This window comes from Ziziphus jujuba, chromosome 4, assembly GCF_031755915.1.
Source record: "Ziziphus jujuba cultivar Dongzao chromosome 4, ASM3175591v1".
Taxonomy (NCBI): Eukaryota; Viridiplantae; Streptophyta; class Magnoliopsida; order Rosales; family Rhamnaceae; genus Ziziphus; species Ziziphus jujuba.
Window position 1 is genome coordinate 23,297,568 of NC_083382.1, and position 16,065 is coordinate 23,313,632.

Below are 16,065 nucleotides of genomic sequence, written 5' to 3' on the forward strand. Positions count from 1 at the left end.
TGAGGGTGTCCTGTGGATGCCATCGGAGAGGGCGGCCACCCCCCTTTGGCCGGGACACCAGGTTAGCAGCGGCGCAGTGGGACGCCACGCGACCGTATGCCGGTTTCTTTCTATAACCTCCTGTCTGGCGGTACCTTGGGACGCTGGGTACTGTTGGCGCCACTGGTATATAGTGGGTGCATCAAATGATTTTTAGAACTGTGTTTTAAAAATAAAATGTTTGGAAACTGAATTGGAATTAAAAATATAATTGTTACCGCTTCTGGTATTTAATTGATGTCTTGGTTTTCGGGGAATATGGATAAAGGGTTTTGTGAAATTGTTTTAAAAGGGGAACCTTTCCAACTGAGAGAATTGTAAGGGTTTTGAGAGAAAATATTATTTCCAAATAATTATTATTTATACTTATTACTGTGATATTATATGGTATAGTAGTAGGGTCGCTCACTGAGATGATTAGCATCTCATACTCTTAAATTCCGTTCCTCTAGGTACCAGGTTGTCGGTGTTCACTCGGAGCGGACTTGATCTTCCTCGCTGTTTTAGTTCGGCAGTACCCTGTTATTCTTTTATTGCAGTTGTAATATTTCTTTCACTCTTGTTGTATTTATTTTGCACTGGATTACTGTATTTATTTTTTTTAAGTGCTGCAATTTGTGGAATCGATTTGTAGTACTGTGGGAGGAATAAGGGGATAATTTTAGAAGTGTGTTTTCAGTGCAGGAAATTTTGTGGTAAGTAAATCCCTTAGGGGAGGCTCTGCCGGATTTTCCGTTGGAAGGTTCGGTAGGGTTTCCCTGGGATCAGGGCTGTCTAGGGTTCCGGGGAAGGAATTCCGGACGGGTCCTGACAGTATTATGACAATGAACCTGTGGAATGGACCTACTTAAAGATCCTTACCGTACTACAGGTATTATGGCAAACCTGCTTGCTATAGTATAATACTAAACAAACATATTAGTATTATATGGTACACTGATTAAAAACAACAATACTTAGTTGATGAAAATTTCATATTTTTGTAAACAATAAGTATGTAATTCTATATATGCTATGCCTCACCTGACGATTAGAAACAACAGTTATATTACTCTTTCGAGGTATATTATCTGATCATATATCAATTGATTTTCATATTCATAGTTGTTAAAATAAATATAGATAATTGATATGTCAGAAAATAGCATATTAATTAGCATTATTATCCACATTCTACTTTATATTTCCTCCATATTTTTTACCCTAACAATAAGTGCTTGAAAGTTCTGCAACTTTTTCATTCTAAAGAGTTTTGGAAATGTTAAATAAGGTTTAAATGTGTAAAATCGTAGAGGAGAACACTGGTTATAATATACAAAAATTGCAGAACCCTAACAGCAAATTACTAATCGCTGACAGAAAAATTGGAAAACATGACTCAAGGGTTGTAGCAGAATAGTTTTTCTAATTAATATTGTTGTAGCAGAATTTCCTAGCACCACTTTTTAAGGGTAAAGCAATAATTCCAATTGCCACGTAAGAAAGAAAAGACATATTGTTTTTTTTTTTTTTTTGGTAAATAAGACATATTGTAAACAGAAGTGGAAAAGAGAACAGACATGAAAAGGTGTAAGTAATTTATTTAAAATTTGAGGAATACTTTTACAATTATCCTAATAAATGAAATATTTCCTAATGATAGGAGAGGTAGTAATTATTTGGATAAAACCACTTTTTTTTTTCCTTTTTTTTTTCTGTTGAATTAAACTTCCAAACCCATACTTACTGGATTTACCCAAAAAAAAAAAAAAAAAAAAAAAAAAAAACCACACTTACTGGACTTGACCGGCTTGACCCACGTTTTCTACCCCTTCAATATATAAATAAGAATTATAGAACCTTTTTCCAATAATAATCATTATAATAATCATAATTATCGAACTCCGTTCACTGATTATTCTATTTCACCAGAAAAGCCAAACCAGCTCATATCAACAGTCCATCCTGCATTTTTCAAGCTCTATAAACAAATTTTGAGCCAACGTTTCATTGTTCAATTGGTATTCTACTCTTCCTTCCCTGCTTTATTGTGGTGAGGCGCTCTACACTAACTTTGTCTTCCAAATGGCAATCTCCAATTCCATCAGCTCTCGTTCCGGTGAAGAAACTCCGCTGCTGCTGGACTACACGGTGGAGGGTGTCGCTGACTACAAAGGACGCCCCGTTCTTAGGTCCAAATCAGGTGGATGGAGGTCCGTGGGTTTTATCATAGGTAAAAACCCATCAACCAATCGGAATCTGGATTTCTACATACTAATTATTTAGTCAACAAAGGATGATTTGTTTTTTCTTTGGAACTCGGACAGGTGTGGAGATTACTGAGAGATTCGCGTACTATGGGATTAGTTCCAATCTAATAAACTTTCTCACCGGACCGCTGGGACAATCTACGGCTACTGCGGCTGAGAATGTAAACGCATGGTCCGGAACGTCGTTGTTGCTGCCTCTGTTGGGAGCTTTTGTAGCTGATTCTTTCTGGGGCGATACCGCACCATTGTGGTTGCTTCAGTGCTCTACGTTCTGGTTTCTCTCTTTCCATTTCCCTTTAATTATAGCTTGCAAACTTTAGTAATGCCAGGTGGTCCACAGGGTCCCTTTTAAATATATTGTTTTACGATTTTACACTTTTGACCTCATTAATTTCTTTTCTTTTTTCTTTTTTCTTTTTTTTAATAATCTATCCTAGTAAAGATTCATCTCATAATTTTTTTTTTTTTGGTGAATGATTCATCTCACAATCATAAACTAGATAAGGATATCTTTCATTTTATGGCTAAGTTATGTCCTCTGTTGTTGATTTCCTTTGGGGTTGCTTGGCTTTTGGTTTAGTTGAACCTCTTTTTCGAAGGAGGAAAAAAAAAAAAAAAAAATACTAAGAATCTGTTGTGCTATGAATTTTATTTTTAGTCACAAAAATGCTAAGAATCACAAATTGCACTTTTTTACTAATATTATCGGTGTGTCTCTCTGCGTTATGGCACCTTGCAAGGGCCTCATTTGTCTTACTAGCCTGCGGTGTACGTGAGCTTGCTAGCTAGCTCTAAGTGCTAAAATTAGGGAGCCAAAACGGTTGAATTCATTCTAATCCTTTTATTAATCATATTACAAATTTTAAAATTGTGGACCTCTAAAGCATTGTTAATTCTGAAAGCCTAAAATATAACCTTTTTTAAATTAGAGATACAAAGGTAGAATTTTCCTTAAATAAAGATGGAAAACAAAAATTATTATTATTATTATTATTATTATTATGATTATTATTTTAGATTATTTGCTCTGTTTTGTAGTTTTTAGGAGCAAAAATACATTGATCTCTCCCTTTTGCTTGTTTCTGTTTTTGTTGTTGGCCTTAAGTTAGGTGGTCGTCCAATAGTCTGCCTCGTTTCCAGATTTGATGTAATCTGCATACTTTACTGGTTTAGCAATCCTTTTCATCAAAGTGTAACAAATTAACTTTATTTGTTCCATGGATATTTTCCTTTATATATTGGTATATATTAAAAAAAAAAAAAATTAAAAAACAAAAAACGAAAAACAAGAAACGAAAAAAAAAAAAAAAAAAAAAACCTTAAGATATATATTTGGAACAACCTGTTTGTGACACATATAACATACATATAGATATAATACACAGAACTTCATTTTTATTTTGCTTTTTGTCTTACAGAAATGAATTGTTTATAAGCTGTTGAAATTATAAAATAAAGTTCTAAACATAAAATAGATGCTGCTTCGAATTACAGGGACAAAAATCTTAAATATTCTAAGCTAATAATTTTCCACTTTGATAAGATTGTTACTCAATCACAGGGAATAGGTTTCTTAGCTCTGTCAACTCTGCTACCTTCTTATAGCCCTTCTCTCAACCAAATCAACAAAACGACCATCTCAACTGGTCCTTCTCAGTTCGAAGTAGTATTATTCTTCTTTTCGCTATATCTAGTGGCATTTGCGCAAGGTGGACACAAACCTTATGTTCAGGCTTTTGGAGCTAATCAGTTCAATGGAGAAGATCCAGAGGAGTTCAAAGCCAAAAGCTCATTCTTCAACTGGTGGTATTTTGGTTTAAATTCAGGCACTTTTGTAACATATTTTACTGTAAGCTACATACAAGAAAATCTCAGCTGGGCACTGGGTTTTGGAGTTCCTTGCATTGCAATGATAATTGGTTTTATTGTTTTCTTGGCTGGAACTAGGACTTATAGGTATACCAATATTAAACAAGATGAAAAGAGCCCATTTTTACTAACTAGTACGGTGTTTATTACAGCAATTAGGAACTGGAGAACAGATTCATCCGCGATAGCAACTGAAGAGGAATCTCATGGAAGATTACCTCAACAAAGTTCAGATAAATTCAAGTAAGAGAATATTCCTTTTTAAGTATATGAAAATTGTTCTGGTTTTTTATTAATGCTTATTTGTTAAGGGTAAAGCTCCTCTTGCATCATTTATATTGTGTACTCTGACAGATTCCTCAACAAAGCTCTGATTGTACCAAATGGTTCTAAGGAAGATGGGAAGACATATTGTAGCGTGGCAGAGGTTGAGGAAGCGAAAGCTGTACTTAGACTTGTTCCGATATGGGGGACATGCCTGGCATACGCTATTGTGTTTGCACAATCTTCAACTTTCTTTACCAAGCAAGGTGCTACCATGAAAAGAACAATTGTACCCCGGTTTGAAATACCGGCTGCTTCGCTTCAATCTTTCTTGAGCCTTGCCATTGTTCTCTTCGTTCCCATTTATGACCACTTTCTTGTCCCAGTAGCCAGAGTATTCACAAGAAAACCATCAGGTATCACAATGCTGCAGAGAATAGGAACTGGGATGGTTCTATCTGCTCTGTCCATGGTAGTTTCAGCTGTTATGGAGACGAAAAGGCTCAAAATTGCACAAGAATATGATCTGGTTGATAGGCCAAGTGTGACAGTTCCAATGAGTGTGTGGTGGTTGCTTCCTCAATATGTTATGTTCGGAATAGCCGATGTTTTCACCATGGTTGGCCTGCAAGAGTTTTTTTATGATCAGGTACCAAATGAGCTAAGGAGCATAGGACTGGCTTTGTATCTTAGTATTTTTGGTGCGGGGAGCTTTTTAAGCAGCTTCCTTGTCTCAGCCATTGACAAAGTAACTGGTGGAAGCGGCCAAGATAGTTGGTTTGCTACAAATTTAAACAGAGGACACCTTGATTACTTCTATTGGCTACTTGCGGTACTTAGTGCATTAGGATTTGGTGCCTACTTGTACTTTGCAAGATCTTACATCTATAAAGTGTGATGATACAGTATTAGTGCTATAACAATACTAAGCAATATTCAAGAGGTGAAAGCTAGATAATAGTATAGAGACTACATATTCTTGGTTATATTTAATTTATAAACTTAGTTTTAATATAAATTAAATGTATACATACAATACACACACACACCCCTTTAAAATATGACCTTTTATATATAGGACCATAAAACTCAGCAAAAACAAAAAGAAATTTAACAACAAAAATAAAAAATAATAACAATAATAATTTTATTGTTAGTCTTCCAAACTATAAAATTGAACACCTCTCTCTTAAGGTTTTCGTTAAGGAATAGAATTCTCTCATGCCAAATAGATAGATACTTAAGGGCTGTTGTGGCTAGATATTCCACATCTACAGTTGAACTCAATTTAAAAATGTCTTATTCAATCTAAGATCAAATCTACATTTTAAAAGCCTTCAATATTTTGGTGACTTTTAATGCTACCTAATCAACATTTAATATTTTTTTATTTTTATTTTTTATCATTAACCACATCTACCCCAATTCTCTTTTGATATCTCAAATCCACAACTTTCATAAATATAAATATGAAAGATATTACTAACTAAGCGAATTTATAAGTGTAGATGTGAAAAACATTATCAACTGAGCTAACTTTCCATGAAAATTTCAATTTCTTCTTGTGCTTTTATTATTGACTAATGTTGAACATTAACAAGCTAGTTTTTAAGAAGTATATTGACGCTCAAATAGAAGAGTTCGTTTGGGCTAAAGGCAATGACATGGCCTCCATTAAAAATCAAATCCATGTTTATAAGGAGTGTAGGATTCTTCCTCGTATGAATTTTCTGTCTTTGTCTAATTCTTCTTTCATATATACACCAAAAAGAATAATAATAAAATACAAGAGTTTTTTTTTTTTTTCTTTTTCTTTTGTTTGTCAAAGTACCTATATTATTGGTAATTAGTATTATTGGAATCCATTTTGAGATGACAAATAATATTTTAAAATATTATATATAAGTATATATAGTTTTGCAGTAGAAAAAATTAGATTCATTCCATACAGGTGAAAATCTTATACAAATTATTATTTTGAAAAAGTCAATTTTGCTTTAGAATGGACACACTATCACTTAATATGCATATAGGGTATATCTATATATTTTAGAATAAAACTGATTCTTTTGAAATAATTTTTGACGTTAAATTTTCATCTTATAAAGTAAATTTGATTTTTTTTTTTATAGCAAAATTTTATATATATTAATATATATAGATATTAACCATGCTAATATTCAATTTTTAATATTAAAATTAATATGAAAATTTTTTTTATTAAAAATTAAAATTAAAAATTATATTTATTAATTATCATATTCTAATAAAATTCATATTTTTTAAATAAAATTTTAATATATTATTAATTTATATTTGATTAATTTTGTAATTTTTAATTTTAATCTTTTAGATAATTTAAAGATTAATAAATAAAATTAAATGTTAAAACTAATAAGATGTAGATATGATTTATAATCAATTTAAAAGAAAATCAGAAGATTCCCAACCTAACCCTTCAATTATTGTTCCCAACCTGACCCTCCAATTATTGGCAAGCCATCAGACAAGTCATAATTCATGACCCATTACATCAACAATAATATCAGCAAAAACGACAAAACTAGCAAAAGATGGGGAAAAAACGAGCATTATCATCCCAAAAAAGGAAATACTTCTCAACAACTCACATTATATATTTAGTGGATGCTTATACAGCAATGGATAAGAGCCAATAATAAATTCCTTAAAAAAAAAGAACCAACACTAAATTGCTACGTATGTTAGTAGGACAATTTGCGTTACTCATTTAAAATTGCTACGCATGTTGGTAGGACAATTTGCATTACTCATTTAAAAATTTCGTATAGACCTTGTTTGATAAATAAGTTTCAATTTGGATTAGTATATTAAATAAATAAATTTGTTAAATGTATAAAATGATAATTTTTTTAAAAAACTTTCTTTAAAATCTATGGAATATATAAATCAATTGATTAATTTGTAAAAAAATGGATAATATATATAAATATTTACCATACATAGTAAGAAAATTTTACTTAATAATTCTTATTTTTTATTTAACAACTTTTATTTTTTTCATTAGTACATTTTTCTATTATTATTTTTTATTTGTTAATTGATTTGTGATCAATTCCATTATTATAGATTTGATAAAAACTGATTGATTTTTTCCTTTATTAATATATATTATATAATTAATAAAATTATTTTTCAAAAATAATATAAAATTATTTTTAAATTACAGAATATTTATTTAAATGAATAACTTATTCATTTATTGATAAATAAATATTTTTTTAAATAAATAAATTTTTATGATATTTAGTTATAGCATCTGCATGAATAGCAGCCAGCACTCAATTTTCAATCTTTCAAAAATCCCATAATCAGCCTCTCTGGTTCCTGTGCCAAAACCCAGCTTCTAAACGACACCGTCGAGGATGTCGTCGACTACAAAGGTCGTCCAGTTCTAAGATCCAAATCGGGTGGATGGAAGTCTGCCAGTTTTATCGTAGGTAAAAGTTAAGTCTTAATTTAGGGAAATATTTGGTATTTCTTTTATTGTAAATTATTCCCAATCGTTACATCATAATATTAATTAATTAATTAATTAATTAATGCCTATAATTATCAACCTTTTTTTTTTTTTCAATCAATATAACATTAATTGATTGGCCTATAAAAATTGTTTGGTTTTGAAGTTTAATATTTAATCAGAAATCTTTTTCCCCTTAATATTCTTTTATGAAAAATTAAAAATAATAGCTTAATTTATGATATTATAAAATACAAAATGAAATAAATGATAAACAAATACAACTTAACATATAATAAATATTTTATAGTAAATTGAATAAAAATACATAAAAAATTATGAATTATATCTAATTAGGTTTCTCACTCTGTTGAGTTTCGAGCTTAGTTTCTGGGCACCCTAAGACGCAGCACAATGGACTGTGCTTTGCACTAAATATACATTAAAAATCGGGGAATTTGGCCCAATGTCTCCATAGGGATGAGTTTCACGATTTTTACCCCTTTATTTGTTATCTTTTTTTTTTTTTATACCCTTTCAATTTTTAATAATTCCAAAATACCCTTATATCCAAATTAAATATTTTTACCATTTTTTATTTTATATTATTTCTTTCTTTTCTTCACCCGACTGTTCTCTTCTCCTTCATCACGCTTCCCTAAAGCTGGCTCATCTCTTCTCATTCATCCATCAAGCTTTCTTCACCTAGTTGCCGTTTTGCCAAACAGCCCCGTTTTGTCTCTCCGATCACCAAAATTCCATACAAAGAAAGAAATTGATGGTTTGGAATTCGAAATTAGGGTATTGTGAAGAAGGAGGACATGGATTTGTATACGAAGCTCAAGGGTGGTACTGCATGGCGGAAGCAGATGCGTAAGCTTGCTGTTTCACTTGGCCTCTCTAATAAAATGCCTGGTCTGTTTGCTTCATTTTTCCTTTGACTTTTCGATATGAGTGGTTTTAAGGGTTTATTTAAAACATTTGTGGGGTGTTTTTTTTTTTTTTTTTCCTGATTGCTTTTGGGATAAGTTGGAATTGAAATTAGGGTTATGTTTTTTTGTTTTTTCTATTTCTGTAATTTTTTTCCTTATGCTTTTGTAATTTTTGTTTTAGGTAGTGTTCGGTGTGCGATTTGACGGTCTGATAATGGAAATCAGCAAGCATTCGGGAATGGAGGACGGGGATTTTGTGGTGGAGACTTGCATTACACATACTCTACTCCCGGCATTAACGCTTGAGAAGGGATTAGAGAGTATCAAAGATGCTGTGGGGAAGTTGAAGCTGAATCTTCCTTCTACCTCCAATGGGTTCTTTCGGTCTCAGGTACTGGAAAATTCCGTATGTGATTTTCATTTCACATACTATGTCGTTTCACTTTGCTGTTTTGATACTATGTCGTTTTGTTTGGTTTTCATTTCATATGTGATTCTGTGAGGATTTCTAAAGGTCGCTGTGCCTTCCAGTACGAAAGCTTTGGATTAGTTTGCCTGTCAGTCAGAGTCTTGCGAGGTTTTCCCTCTGTTTTTATGTCAAAGGAAACAGAAAATCGTGATTGTATGTGAATGAAACCGTTGGAATTTTTGGAATTGGGTCTGCTGTTCACTTTACACAGAGTTCTTCTTCTATCTCAAGAGAGAAGACAACGAGCAAAAGGTTTAGATTCTCGTATCTCTTATTTCTCCCTCATCAAAAGTGTCTCCTATGATGCTTTAGGGGTTGCATTTGGTTTTTGTTGTTTGTTGTCTGTTGTTCATTATATATATATATATATATGGAAAAGTAATTTTAACTTTATTAGGACAAGAGTTCCTTTTTTCCTATTGAGCTTGATGGCTGAACTGGTTAAAGTTGGGGGTTTGTAATACAGTTCCCCAACTCCATAAAAGAAAAGGTTGCCCTTTGAATAGTTAGTCTGAAAGATGGATGTTTCAAACTTCTATTTGGAGGGTCATGGACAATTTTGGAGCTATTGAGACTTACGGCTTACCCTATTCCATTGACATCAAGGTGCAGGAGGTTATGTAATCATTTTTTTAAGTGGCTTTAGGCTAATGAGCAGAATATGTGTTGAATAAGAACCCAAGATTTGTTAGTTATTTTGTTGAAAGGTCTACTTGGAAAATGACAAGGCAAAAATGAAATTGAATATTAACGTGAACTCTTCATTGGCAATTATGTAAGGAATGTTTCAACATATATGCTAAAGGCTCTAAAATATTTTATGAAATTTAAAATAATTTTGTCCATTTATTGGAAATTTGTGGTTGGTATGAAAAATTGATTAAGTAATGATGGTTAGTTGCTTATGGTTATGCATCTAATTATGATGCAAAATCTGTTGCCTTTAAGGTTCCTGCGTGTTTGATAATTTGCATTTGGTATTGCAAATATGATGCATACTGTAGTGGCAATTTTTTTATCTGCATTTAGGTGTACATTATTTTACATGGATACTTGGGTCTTTTAGATTTGTATGAATCTTTTCCTTGACAGCTCTAAAAATGGTAGCTAGATGCTATTGAATTTAAGTAATGTTTGTGGTTTCTCCATAGATAGAACAAATGAGCTCTTGCAAAACAAGGGTAAAACTTCGACTGTTCATTAGTCACGGTTTTGCATGTGATAGTTATTTAATTTATTACTTTACGTAGTTGCATGTGATACTTATTTAATGTATGTCTTTACTGTACTTAGTTGCCTGGTGCCATTGCTTATCTTTTTATTACCGTAGTTGTGTTGTGTAATGGTACGCTTTTTCTTATTCTTCTACTGTTTGTTATTTATTTATTTTTATTAATTTTTGGTTATTGGCATTCCAAAGCATTGTTGAATGTTGATCATGTTGATGTTTTGTTTGATTTGTTGCATCTGTGATGTGTAGTTTGTTCTCTGCTACATGTTTTGTACTTGTTAGATTACTGGTGGATGAATTTGATGCTGCACTTTGGAAGGTTGGCAGAGGTTGACAAGGAAGTAGCAAAAGAATTTGATGGAAAACATTTTCACATTCTTCCTTTTTTTGCTGTTTTGGATATTTGGGCATCCTTTAGCAAATCAATCTATGAGATTGGATTTGGTTCTATAAAATTCATAGAGAGCAAGGGATATTACTGGGTATGAGCTATTGCCTCAATTGTTAGATTTGAACCTTTATACTTCTATGGATATTCTAGGTATTTAATTATTTTCTTTGAAACTTGTATGCTAAATATTGTAACTAACTGCAGATATTTCATTTGATTTCATTCAGGTATCAAATCGGTCTCCGTTTTAGTGGAGGTGCCCTGTATGCTTTTAATGCTGTCACTAAAGTTTGGCATTATACCAATTGTGGTGCCAGTTGGTGTTCGAGATTTTGACATTGATGGGGAACATTGGGTCAATTCGGGATTGATACCAACAGAGGTTTTTGTAGGAGCTGTAATATTCTCTAGTTTTTATTCATAAAACACTTGTACAATTTCCTCTTGCTAATTCAGATTTTGTTTTTAGTTTTTGTACATGATTCTCATGTTAATATGATGTATAAGGATCCAATTTCATTATTAAATTCTCCATATTATTTGATATGTGGAAAAGCAATAAATAAGAAGGATGATAATTTAAATGGATGGTAATTGAGTTCTCAAATATTGGCTTTCTAGTTTCTGACCATTAGAACTTGTTTAAATGGTATGCATTGAAATGTAGTTAGTTTTAGATTGTAAAATGTGATTCCTAGCTTGCAAGCTTCTTCCAATCACTTTTAAAATGTGGCTCCATGGTAGTATGTCCAAACGAGAGTTGTTAGGAGGAAATTAATTGTGCACTTGTGGAAACTATTTAAATAAATGGATATGAAAGTGTAAAATAAATGTAGCAGTTTCCCATTTCTCATCTACCCTCATTTCTCATTAACTGTCGAATAAAGTGGAAATATTAAAACAAATTTTTTTACCATATCTCATTTCTCATCTACCCTCATTAACTTCTATCCCTCTCTCTTACTCTCCCTGCTACCACATTAAATGAATCCTGTGTGTCTTCCTCTCTCTTTCTCTTTTGTTGGTTACATACCTTTCAGCCTTTCTTCGCATTGAGGAATCATTGCAGAAAACACAATACCACCTTCAGTTCAGTTCACTCTCCCTGCATACCCCCAACCTTTTTTGATAACAACAAGACTGAAAATCTTCATTGTGGAGCCCATACACTTCAAAAGGGTGTAATTAAATTGTATGTTTCTGCGGATCAGAGTTAAAGATTTTTTGGTATGTGTATATATTTACATATATATATATATATATATAAATATGTGTACCGATATGTATACATTTTTCCCTTATATTGGATTCATTGTTTGTCACGTTTTGACATGATATATAAGTGCAAGTTCTATGTTGGTGTTATTTTATGTAAAACAATCCATAAATGGTTCGGAAATTTCCATTTGAAAATTACAACCTTTGTTTGTTACATACGGTCCATCAATAATTATGAAACACTTGCTTGTTGGAAAATTTAACGGCAGTTCCATCGGAATATTTAATTTTTCCATTTTCTAAAAGCAAACCGATTGGACAATCGAATTTGTCCACTTCTCTAATGTTATTGTAAACGAATGACATGCTAAATGTAACTATATTTATGATGTTTAACAAAATAATCCACAGAACACCACATTATCAACATTGCATCCATTCAAGCTAATGTTATGTTATGATTTAGCACATGTGCCACAAATTTGACATCTTAATCTACTTGATCTACTATGTCTGTCAAGAGTAGCTATTCTCTAGGTGTTAATATGCAACATTTAAACAGCATTTGTACTCATTTACATAAAATGCATTTGTATTTTATCTTTACTCATTTACTGAAAATGCATTTGTATTTGTATTTAAAATGCTATTCTACTCATTTGAATTTAAAATGCTATTCCACTAGGCGTTAATAACATAATTATTTGGCTTATTTTCTGTACTCATTTACTGAAAATGCATTTGTATTTTTTCATTACTTTTGCTTCAGGATTATAGTTAAACCTTCCAGCAAAGATTCTACGATTGCAATTATTTTTAGTCATACAACCTCACGAATTACCACAAGCTTGTGACAAGTAGATACTTAGTATGTTTTGAATTGGTAAACCCTTTGTGCTCAATGTCACAAATTTCAGTTTTACTGTTCTATGATGGAACATGGAGTGTATGTTTAGAAGGTACCTGGAGATACCAACGTCAAAAAACGAAGATTATACGTATCAAAAGGAATTGTACGTTGGCAGAACTTGAAGATGTTGTCTACAACGCTCTCAACTTAGATTCTACACAACATCAATTAATCTTCAAGTTCATATACCATGTGTGTTTGTCATGTGAGCCGTACGTTGTGGAAAATGATGAAGACCTACAAAGTTTTATAAAAGAGTATAGTTCACACAGACCTCAAGACAGATTTCCACTTATTGTTGATGTGTTATCCAGGGTTCCACAAAGTATTAATACTACTGGATGTATTGTGAATAGGATACCTACAAGTTCAAGATTTATGACTATTGCCCCACTATCTGCAGTTCCCGAGACAGCTACTTGTACCTCTGATGCTGACATGCAGTCCCCAGCGACCGAACTTCATGTGCCGGAAACTCAACCTGGTTTCTCTGAAAATCAAATTTGTGAAAACACTCTGCAATCTATGGAACATGATCATGATAATGAGTGCTTCGACATTAATGACTCGTGGACATGATTATGATCAAGATGAACAATTTGAGGTTGAGGTCAACACTGATCGTAGTGAAGATGGGTTACGAGACATTTGTTGGACCCAACATTCGGGACTTTCAGCTGGTGATAGTCGACATGGTGAGTCTCCTTATGGTAGTAGTCCAATTGATAATGTGAATGATGATGTGCTTGCCTCTCCTTGCACCGAAAACCATTTGGACATTCGACAGGATTCTATCGCAACCATGGCTGAACTTAGGGTTAACCATCGCTTCTCATCTGTCAATGCCCATGAAATCATTTGAATCAACCAACTCTTTGCGAGTAAGAATGCGCTACAGAAGAAGATTAGTCTTTATGCACTAAGGAGAAATTTTGAATTCAAGGTTAAGAAGTCAGATAGAGTCCGATATGAGGTTGTATGTGCAAACGACAATTGCATGTGGCGAATGCGTGCTACCAAACTACATGGTGATAATACAGAGGCCTTCATGATTAGGGCCTTCAAGGATGAGCATATTTGCTCTTTAAATATCATGAAAAGGGATCATCGTCAAGCAACAAGTTCAGTTATCGGAGACATCATCCAGCCAACGTTTGATGGGATTTCAAGGCAATACAAACCTCGAGATATCGTGCATGACATTCGCTCTAATTACGGAGTAAACATAAGCTACAACAAAGCATGGGCCGCTAAGGAACTTGCACTATCAGGTTTGTGGGGCACGCCAGAAGATTCATATGCAAAACTTCCTTTATGGAGTCACGTTTTGCAGAGCAAAAATCCGGGCACATTTACTTGAATTGAAACTGACAATCAAAATAGATTTTTATATTTTTTCATGGCACCTGGAGTTAGCATTAGAGGGTTTCAGCATATGCGGAGAGTCGTAGCTGTCGATGGAACTACACTGAAGAATAGATATAGAGGTTTGTTATATATTGCATCATGTTTGGATGGGAACAATCAAATTTATCAACTTGCTTATGGAATAGGCCCTGGGGAGACGGATGCGGCTTACACGTGGTTTTTTGAGAGCTTTAAAGAAGCGTTTGGGGATGATCCGAATATAGCTTTCATATCGGATAGACACAAGAGCATTACAGAAGCAATACGTACAGTTTTCCCTAATAATCACCATGGCCACTGCACATATAATCTTGGTACAAATTTACGTGCTAAGAAGTTTAAAGGTAATGTCAATGCGATTATATCAACTTTTAATGATGCAGCTAGAGCATATATTGTTGATAATTTTGATAAGGCCATGCAGCTTTTAGAAGGGGTTAGTATTGAAGTTGTACAATATCTCAAGGATGCAAGTCCTTCAAAATGGGCTAGACCACATTTTCCGGGCAATAGATACAACATAATGACAACTAACATTGCAGAGAGCATGAACTCTGTGCTTATTGATGCTAGGGATAAACCTGTTTTGCCATTACTAGATCACATTCATGATGTCTTGCAAAGGTGGTGGTATGAACGTCGAACTAACGCAGTTGCAATGCAAACTCCTGTTACTAATTGGTTGGAAAAAATCATGCAAGAGCACTCAAATCATGGCAGAGGCTTACGTGTTAAGCCAATGAACTTATATGAGTTTCAAGTTGTTGGCCATGGCATGTTCGTTGGAGTTGTTAACTTAGAAAATAAGACGTGCTCATGCAAGGAATTTGACATTGATGGATTTTGTTGTGTCCATGCAATTGCAGCATGTAAGCATCGACATATTTCTCCATATTTCCTTTGCTCGGTGCATTACTCAGTTGACTCACTCCGTGATGCATATTCGGAAACCATATATCCACTTGGAGATAAATGTCAGTGGCATGCTCCAGATGATGTCATAAACAAGGTTGTACTTCCACCTCAAATTGGCAAATAGTCAAGAAGACCTAGAAAGAAGAGGATTCAATCTCAAGGAGAGGAGCGTCATCAATATAGATGCAAGAGGTGCAAACAGATTGGTCATAGCAGCCGATCATGCTCCGCCGCCGTACCTCTTGATAGCACTACCAACCAATAGCACCATTGAATCGAAGGCCCATCAATCGCGCGATGCTATATTCAGACAATGGGGCCATGTTATGCGGTATGCATGTGTATGCAATGTAGTCAGGAATGCAATTAGTTGCTCAACCGCATAACATGTGTTTTGGCATAATAGATGTTGATTTCATGTGTTCTTTTGTTGTCAAATTCATCTGTTGTATTGTTTTGATAACATATCATTCCGTGTTCAGTTTTTGGTTCGGTTGTTTGTATGTTTCTTACTATTGCACGGATGATATTACTGCCCAATGGTAATGACCAATGCATCGTTGGTAATTGAGATTTGTACACCGCCGTAAAAGAATCACCACAATTCCATCTGACAACTTAAATCATGTGTGTTCCAACCAATAACATGCTAAATGTAGCATTATTAATGAT

At 33.4% G+C, this 16,065-nt stretch overlaps 1 protein-coding gene and 1 pseudogene across 2 annotated transcripts; both read left to right on the forward strand.

Moving 5' to 3' along the window:
* Positions 1–1,593: 1,593 nt before the first annotated feature.
* Positions 1,594–5,381, forward strand: LOC107417093 (protein NRT1/ PTR FAMILY 5.10-like; annotated as a pseudogene).
* A 3,185-nt stretch (positions 5,382–8,566) lies between these two features.
* On the forward strand, positions 8,567–9,559 carry LOC132803444 (protein PHYLLO, chloroplastic-like). Of its 2 annotated transcripts, none has more exons than XM_060816507.1 (2): positions 8,567–8,835; positions 9,038–9,559. In XM_060816507.1, exons 1-2 carry the CDS (start codon positions 8,742–8,744, stop codon positions 9,352–9,354), a joined length of 411 nt encoding a protein of 136 aa, XP_060672490.1. In that variant the 5' UTR covers positions 8,567–8,741; the 3' UTR covers positions 9,355–9,559. The 2 variants fall into 2 exon arrangements, with proteins under 2 accessions (XP_060672490.1, XP_060672491.1); XM_060816508.1 differs by having other exon boundaries at positions 8,567–8,793.
* The last annotated feature ends 6,506 nt before the right edge of the window (positions 9,560–16,065 follow it).